This window comes from Elaeis guineensis, chromosome 7, assembly GCF_000442705.2.
Source record: "Elaeis guineensis isolate ETL-2024a chromosome 7, EG11, whole genome shotgun sequence".
Classification (NCBI taxonomy): Eukaryota; Viridiplantae; Streptophyta; class Magnoliopsida; order Arecales; family Arecaceae; genus Elaeis; species Elaeis guineensis.
The window spans coordinates 102967859-102976706 of NC_025999.2; the positions used below are offsets into that span (position 1 = coordinate 102967859).

General features: G+C 40.6%; 1 protein-coding gene across 4 annotated transcripts; it reads left to right on the forward strand.

The window, feature by feature from the left end:
* The first annotated feature begins 2203 nt into the window (after positions 1 to 2203).
* LOC105047905 (uncharacterized) lies at positions 2204 to 7521 on the forward strand. 4 transcript variants are annotated; one of them, XM_073260585.1, is made up of 4 exons: positions 2204 to 2456; positions 2532 to 2633; positions 3763 to 4332; positions 7074 to 7521. In XM_073260585.1, exons 3-4 carry the CDS (start codon positions 3776 to 3778, stop codon positions 7141 to 7143), a joined length of 627 nt encoding a protein of 208 aa, XP_073116686.1. In that variant the 5' UTR covers positions 2204 to 2456; positions 2532 to 2633; positions 3763 to 3775; the 3' UTR covers positions 7144 to 7521. The 4 variants fall into 4 exon arrangements, with proteins under 4 accessions (XP_073116686.1, XP_029121257.1, XP_010925336.1 ...); XM_029265424.2 differs by lacking the exon at positions 2532 to 2633 and adding an exon at positions 3584 to 3636; XM_010927034.4 differs by lacking the exon at positions 2532 to 2633 and having other exon boundaries at positions 2225 to 2456.
* The last annotated feature ends 1327 nt before the right edge of the window (positions 7522 to 8848 follow it).

Below are 8848 nucleotides of genomic sequence, written 5' to 3' on the forward strand. Positions count from 1 at the left end.
TGACACGTGGCGAAAAAAAATCGTGTTTCGAAATTCATTAACCGACGGCGGTTCGTGTTCCCAAGGAGACGGCGGTTCGCATTCTCGAGGAGACGGCGATTCGTGTTCTCAAGAAGATGGCGGTTCGTGTTTCCAAGGAGACGGCGGTTCGCGTTCCTAATGGGACGTCCGACACTGGATCGTTCATTGGTACGGGCGTCAGAGTCGGAGCATGACGTGATGAAAAATCACTCCTTTCGCCCAAAGCCGTCGCCCACGTGAAAACGCTGGCCAACACGACATCCGACTCTGGAGTGGGGGGGCAACTGTTGGGATATACCGATCGACCCCTGTACGCCGACTTACCCTCGGACCGGTCCGACCGACGCCCGACTCTATCGACCGGACCGACGGACGACTCCGACGACGACTCCGACAATGACTGCCGACAATGGCTACCGACAATATTCAGTCGAAGGTATGTCGGCTGAACAGACCCATACTGTTCCCGACCGACCGAGCGGCCGAGCCCAAATCACCGACTCACTGTCGGGGGTGGCAGCCGACGTCCGACTTCCGCAAGGCACCAGATTAGCTGACGGTGTCTCCGAGTCATCATCCGACGTCCCGGCAGCCGAATACCGATATATAGTCGGTCAGCCCACCCAAACGTCGTACAACCGCTATGGGCAGTTGTCCTGTTAAGGACATACGGTATGGCCGTCCTGGGGCATTGTCCTGCCAAGGACACGGATTAATCCCAGTGACTTGACAATCCACGATGATTTGACAACTCCCCAGTTGTCTGCACTATTAATGGCGGGACCATACCGCATGCTACTATAAAATGGGGTAAGGCAACAGTCTTGGTAAGTTTGAGCAAGCTTTCTCAAGCTCTCTGAAGCACCTCTAAGCTCTTGAGCTCTCTCTCTCTTGCTGAGCCCCTGATTTTTCACTGTTGCCTTGTCTCCTCTCTGATTTGACCGTCGGAGAGTCTCCATCGGAGGTATCTCCGATCTGTGAAGATTTTTCTTGCAGGTGTGCGACACCGATGATCGGACGATGGGGGGATTGGCTGCAACAATGGGCAGTCTCTTATTTCTTGCCCAAACCGACCCAGTGGACCTTTGGGCTTGAGTGAACCGTCCATCTCATGAATAGGTCTACATGCAGTCACACCAAGCAATCTACGATTTTAATCCAATATAGACGAGATTTGACCATAAGTCTCAAATACCATATTAAAAAAAAAAAAGAAATCTTAATTGAAAAGTTTAATTTATCGAATTGGGTCTGGACTGTAGAATCAAATAATAAATCCTATCTAATTGGACCGGTACAAGTCCAAATGAACCCAAAATATGAGCAAACCACGGGCATGTATTTCTCTTTCGCATGGCATGTCCAACGTTTCCGTTCATTCACCACCTGTCTTAACCGAGAAATCATTCCTTCATTAGTAGCCGTTAGGTCCATGATGCTAATGGCGAGCAATACATGGTGCGATGCACCTCTCAGTGACACCTAGCACCTTGCATCTCAGATATCCAACTCCAATTTAAACAGGCAAGAAAATAATCCAATCCTAAATCAATAGATTTAAAAACGCCATTGTGCGCAGGTCTTGGAATTAAATTATGGACAACGTGTCGAAGAAAAGACGTTCTTTAACCTTAAATAATTAAAAACTAACCTTCATCATTCGCTTCATCAAATGTTCGGCAGCCGAGGTGTTGGAACCAGGATGGACCACCATATCTGAATGGTGGACCACCTGAAAGGTTCTGCCCTCGGTGGATCGGATGGCCCATCCTTTGCGTGACACGCAATCGATATCAAATCCCCACCGCCGACAACCACTCACACCGGCTTGTATTCCCGGGGTGCCCATGGTTGGTTCACCAATTGCCGCCATACGATCGAGATCAGAGGATCCCATCCCATCGTTACATATTTGTTTGCCCTTTTAGCTTTGAAGGGACAATTATTATGAAAGCCAACAAAAAATTGCTTTCACCATTATTACCACCGTCACGCTACAAAAGAAGGTATTAAATTTTCTGTTATTTTATACTACCCATTCGATGTATAAAATATTCGAAGACCGTGATCACATACCGTTCATTTTATGTGCCCCGGTGCAATGATCGAAGATCAGAAGGCGAAGAAGCCCGCGAGTCGTGGGATTCCAGACGAAAAAGGAGCGCCGCAACCAACGAAGGAGATATCAGAAACTCGCCGATCCGGCGCGTATAGTGGTTTCTAAAAGCGGGTGGGGACTTTCTATCTCCTTTATCTCGTCGGGACGCACCCAGCCCCCTCCTCTTTTCGCTGGTCGCCATTTTTTTTTTTTTCCTTTCTGATCCGGGCGGCGAGAACTCCGGCTCGCCGGAGCTCCGCGTTCATCGAGTACGGGGGAACCCCAACCGGCTCGCCGCATCTAGTCTCGCCTCTCCAGATCTGGAGATCTATTCGAGGTGACTCTAACCAATGAAGTTTCTGGTTTTTTTCGAATTTTTGATCATTAATCTCGTAATTTTATTGAGAAATAGGTTCCTCAAAGACCGTAGTTTGTGTTGATCGGATGGAAGGTCGAAATGAGACCAGGATTTGTCTGAGAACACGCTAGTTAGCAGAATGAAGCTCGTTTTTGAGTAATTCTTCCAAAGACGAAAAATGCGTTTTTTTTTTTTTTTTTTTGAGATCTAATGCCGATGTAATGTTAGCTATATCAATTTGTGTGGAAATTCGAGGTTTTTTATGTTTAATTGGAATTTTCCCCTACTGCTTCTGGTATTTATTTGATGGATTCTTCGTTTAAATCCTGTATCCTATTTGTTGGATTAATTTGAGCTACCATTAAATGTATGGATTTGAGGTCTAGCTTCTCATTTAGTAAACTTTGCTCGCTGTTAAAAGATGCTTTCTGTTCTGTTTCAATCTAAACATCATTTTTATCTTCACAAAAAAAAAAAAAAAAAAAAAAATCTAAACATCTTTTCACTTCACATGATTAGGTTAAAAAAATGTTTTACATAATATGCTAACTGAGCCAACTTTAATTTTCTTTGTAAGTGTTTCGATGCTGCGGCGATGTTGAATGCTTATGGTTACGTCCGGAACTTGACTGAGTTGCAGAACTTATTTATTACCGTTGATCATGACCAATTCCATCAAGTGATCTATAATAAACTTAAATTATGGTTTCAAAGTCGCAAAGATCTAAATTACAAACTAACATCAAGGTGATTGGTGATCGTAAACTAGCATCACGGCGATCCTCTTTGATCTACTCTACTTTAAGTCTCAAACAAGATTAACTGGTTTGCCTTGCATGCAAGTTCTGACAAGTGATTTTTAGCAAAATCAAGATCTTATTTGGGAACTCTATTATGGCTTTGATTGGTTGATGATGTGCTATATGGTGATGTGTAACAACCTTCATGCTCATTAAAGGAACTTTTCTAAGACCTCTCCTTGCTCATGATCAATCCAACCAGCTTTATTATAATAATGCTAAAAAAATTTTAACAACTATTACGTAGATACATAATGCTAAAAAATTGTTTACAATTGTTAAATTTCTTGATCATTCTTTCGATAGATTGCCTGCATTATGGGCTATGAGTGCTGGTGTCGGCCTGATCTAAAAATTTAGTGAGCTGCATCTTCAACCTGGCTAGCTTATTAAAGAAATGTTCTTATATCTTTTTTTTTTTATGGAAGAGGAGGCGAAAAGCCACCAAAAATTTATTAAGAAAGAAATCTTCTTATGTCGCCCAGATGAGCAGTAGCAATGCTATTGGCTGTGGAAGGAGGAGGATTTTTCTCATCTTCAGCTACAGGATATAGCAAAGGACTTGCTCTTTTGTTTCTAGGCCGAAGAAACGAAGAAAGACCCATGAGAGTTTCACCCTGGAACCAGTACAAGTTCGTGGAAGAAGAAGTTGACCCTGATCTTCAGCTGGCTTCCAGAACAAACCGAGTTTCCTGTGGATGCGCTCACTTCATCTGTTTTGGTCGCGCATCTGCAGGAAAGGATGGGCCGTGCCCTCCTAAAGTGGGTCCCATTCACCAGCCTGAAACATTGCCAGATTCCTCTTCTGCTTCAGACTCTGGCAAGCTTTGTAGCATTAGTGATGCTGTTGCTGTGAGTGAGAGGAAGACATGTCTTAGAAGCAGCCTCAAGAAGCCATCAACAAGTTGTTCTATGTTAGTTGGTCAAGCTGATGGTTCACATGACTCTTTGCAAGAGGTGCCAAATTCTGTGTGCACTTGCAGTGAAAGGAGAAAAGTGCAGTGGACGGATGCATCTGGACTGGAGCTTGTTGAGATAAGAGAATTTGAACCCAGGTAGTGTTGGTAGAAAATATAAATTAATTTATTCCATATTTCTTACGACATATATGTTGTTTTCATTACTCAGAAAGAAACAGAATAGGACTATAATGGTTCTTTTCTATATTTGTTATGATGAGCTCCAAATACATTTCCACATGACTAATTTTGCTCCTAATTTTCTTTGTGAATAAAGGTTCCCTGTTGCTGGCCTTGTTTGTAAATAAAATTGCTCGTAAAAGCTTACTCTATGCTTTGACTTCTGTATGTGGACGATCGAATTTTTGATTCATCTGCTGTCTTTAGCGTCTGTTTTTTTGTGCATCATGCATTCACTTATGATTAAAAATAAATGTTTGATCACAACTTTGAAGAACAGCCTACATGATTCTGACCCCAAATTCAATGTGTTTAGATCTAGTGACCTCAAATATGAAGCAAACCTTTTAAATGCAACCTAGGTGCTTCATCCCAAAATCAAATTTATTCATGACAGTACCCAATGCTTGATAAAGTTTGTTGTTTATGCTTCATGCTTATTAGCCTTTTGGTGGTAGAAAACAATTTATTGTACATATAATTTTTATTTTCTAAATTTGAACAGCAATGTTACGTGGGGCCATGTCAAGATGACTTGAAGAATCTGAAATGATAACTCTCTAAAACCCTTGCATGTTGGCATGTGTCTGTACTTATAGAGGGCTTGTATGTGCATGATGTAAAATCAGGGAACTACTGCTGCATTGCTAAATGAAGATAACAAGACCCCCAAGTTATGTTGGCCTTGAAGTGTGAAGTGCTTAACTGCAATATGATGTTATAATTTAACAAGAATATGTGTCAATGGTTGTTCTTGAGTGTCCAAGTTTCCTGCTCATAATAAAACCTGCAGTTGAAGTTGGTTCGTAATAATGTTGAAGAATGTATTCTTTTGTCTATATACTCCATTAAAAAGAGTAAAGTTGGGCCTTTGTGGTTTGTCAATATTTCTTCCAACTTTGCCATTAGCTTTATCGAACTAAATCTTACTCAAAAAGAATTTTATATAGTGGCAGGTTTTAGTAACCATTTTGAACAAGCTGCCATTTTTGTATGGTGGAAACATCATTTTCACCTGTCATTCTTCCTCTGACATCAGATCCTGTGTAACTACCTTTGCTGCCCAGTCTCCACATATCTCGAGCCCCCAGCCATCCCCTGCCACCCCCACACCCCTCCCCCAACACCCCCAACAACAATTCAGACCTTCTTTACATATCCTAATTAATTTGGAGGTTTTTTTTAGGATATGCCTAACTGCCTATTAATTAATTGATCTAAAATTCTTTCCTAACATAACCAGGGAAAAAAATCCTTGCAAAGTGGCTCCCCATCCTCTCTAAACTCTGAACCTCTCCTTCCCATCTCACACCCCCACATACTCTTACCCATGTCTACAGCCACCCCACTTATTTTGCTTCTCTTTTCTCCTTCATGATAATTTTCTTCTTTTATGGACTTATCATGCACATGTACTGGTAGACACTAATATAATATCATCATGCTGTGTTTTTTGTAATGTTCCTTCACGGCATTTATTCTTTATGGGTTTAGCCCCGTTTAGGAGTTTTAAGTATCTATAAAATATGTCTTGCTGCTTAGTCGGAGTCGTTACACTTCATGCACTTATTTGCTAAATGGTTTCCGGAATTACTAACTTGAGATGGATGTTCTTTGCACTTAAGCCTGGGCAGTGGTGGGTTCCTTGAAAGAGGGGACAGGAACTTTCCCTCATGAGATAGGCATTCTTGGTTTTATTTTTTTATGATATTTTCTGTAGATAGTGGATTCTATGTCTTGTATGCCATTACACATGCATTTTCTTCTTGTAAGTTCTTTCTTCCTCGTCTCTCAAGCATAGAAGCACATCCTCTTGTTTTTCTGATGAGCTACTTTGACATAACTGAAATCTCTAAAATTTTGTATCATGGCAAAATAGTTTCTTTCAGATGTTTTGTTTGCTTTGGATATTTATCACAAGTACCATCTGTGAATATGCTTCATAGATTATCCAGAAGAGGTTGTTTAAAATACCATCTCATACATCTCAATTTGTTAATTTATTACTCAGTCACTTGCCATCTTCTTTGCACTGGATTCACCTAAATATTGGGTCGAAATTTTATTGCCTTAGTCACTACATTCTTAGTGTTGGGGACTCTTTTCGCTTCTGGACATTCTCTCTTGTGGTCTACAATTAAGGATAATCGACTTATTTAGCCTCATTTCTTTTTTAAACAATTTTAGGTAACGTGTACAAGGATTTTGTATTTTTTCCTTCCACCTTTAAAGCTCTATACTTGCTTATTTTAAAACTGTCTCAGAATCTAAAATAATTGAGATACTTGATTTGTTGATGGTTGCTGTCTACTTTTACCTTTGAAGTTTGGAACTCTTTCCTTATCCAAAAAAAAAAAAAAAGTTGGGAACTCTTTCACTTGAACGTAGACTTCTGCTTTCTTAAACATAGATGACCAAAGTCTATGGTGTCCTATTATCTTGCATAGATGATGATCAAAAGTTAGATCTTCTCAGTTTCTAATGCACAAACAACTTACTGTTTTATATAAATTGTGAGTATTCGTATGCTATTGATTCCTTTTCTTCCTACTCTATGAATTGTAAACCATGAGAAAATAGATTAAATGCCACATATTACTGTAGTTATGCAGTTATATGTCAATGAACCGTGTTTCTAATGTTGCTTATTTTTTCAGCGATGCTGACTCATCAGATGATGAATTTGGACACGGAGTTGACAGGTCATGTGAATGTATTATTCAGTAGACTGCTATCTTCTGTACATATAGAGTTTGTTACATTGTTCATCAGGCAAGCATGTTATTTTTCTTGGGCATCGGCAATTCCTATTAGATGATTGGCAGGCCGTATATGACCTAGTCAGTTAAACTTGCCTGCCATCTATTACCTCCTACATTCATCCAAGCGGCTTTGAGCAGGAATAACCAAACCTCAAATTACTGTATTTTCCTCCCTTACCTTTATTGCAGCCCATGCTTGCTGGCATATGTCTTCAGGATTTTAATTCGGAAATCGTGTCCTGTAGTGCTTTATCTTGTTGTCGTTTCTCTCGTAACTTTCTTATGCGAGTTTAAATCGGTGGGCCACTTTACTAGATGTAAGTGGCATCCAATATCTCCTCAACCTCATAGTTGTCTTTGATTTTTTATTTTTTTGGCTTATGTTCATGGTTGTTCTCGATGCTGGAAGTTCTGTAAATGTCAAATTGGAAGGAGAGGAATCCGCCTAAGGTGGAGGTCATTAATCGCCGATGTCCTTGTAAAAATTATAACCTTTGTGAGCGTCATCAAATTGAGAGCATGGAAATTCCTTGCCTTATAGCGGTTGTTCTCAACTTCTTTATGGGTTATGGCACCTCCAATTAGGGTATGCGTTGTTGGGGGAGTTGAACGCTGAAATTGGAATAGAAATAAATGACTTTTATAGTTGTTTGATTGGAGAAAGTTTTATTTTCATTCAGATTACAGAAAGAAAGAATGGGAATGCTTTCAAAATTTAATTTCTATTCTTTTCTAGTATTTAAAGTATTTAAATTTTATTTTGATTTCAATCAAGAATCCGACATGTTGGAGGATATGCTATTCCGATTTTAGTCGTGAATCAAATATATCCTTAATGCAACGGCAATATCAATAGGATTCATATTATTGCACATGCAAAAGCTTTTGAGTACCAGATTTCTTATGTAAAATGTGGTTGTTGTTTCCATATTCATAATAGATGAAGCTATTCGTCAATATAAAATCTATGGGCTGCATGCCCTTGGAGTACAGGACTTCTTGTGTGCACCACCTGGTGACGGAAAGCGTGTCGCGTACTCACCTATTCTACTTGGACATGGTGGAAAGGGGTTGAGCTATTTTTGTTTTCGGCCCGCTTTAATCATTCTTCCTGTGGGTTGGAGGTTGTTATGGTTACATCCAGAGGTAGCTGCGCCTATCCCCCCCCCCCCCCCAACCCATCTTTATTACCCAAAAAAAAAAAAAAAACAAAGGTGTCGCGTGGGCTGCACATTAAGTCTATTTCCTTAGGGTGGTCAGCCTTGACATCCCGTTTTAGCTGAGACGTGCCACTGTAGCGTTGTTCAAGAGAAATTATTGCTCGAACTACGCCCAGATAGACCAGCACAAATCTCGAAGCACATGTACGGTGGATAACGGGCAATCAAGAATTCGTCAAATACAAGGGTTAAAGTGGCATGTTATCCAGTATGGGATTTGGCCGGTCTACCTGGACGTGGTCCAGGCAATAATTTCTTCTTGTCCAGGGTCCAAACGAGCATGGAGAAGGAGAGGAAAAATTATACATGTCAATAGTATTTTGCCATATGGCTAGGCATGCCACATTAGCTTAAGTTAAGGGAGAAGAGCACTCCCTCTCGCCGGCGGAAAAATTCTAATCGCCCCTCCCAGCTCCTCATTATTATTCTACGTGATAAGAAAAAAAATAT

Bases quoted from the DNA above. Each gene is read 5' to 3' on its own strand.
- LOC105047905 (XM_073260585.1), top strand. From the start codon at position 3,776: ATGCTATTGGCTGTGGAAGGAGGAGGATTTTTCTCATCTTCAGCTACA. The intron at 4,333-7,073 runs GTAGTGTTGGTA...TTATTTTTTCAG, and splicing joins ATAAGAGAATTTGAACCCAG to CGATGCTGACTCATCAGATG.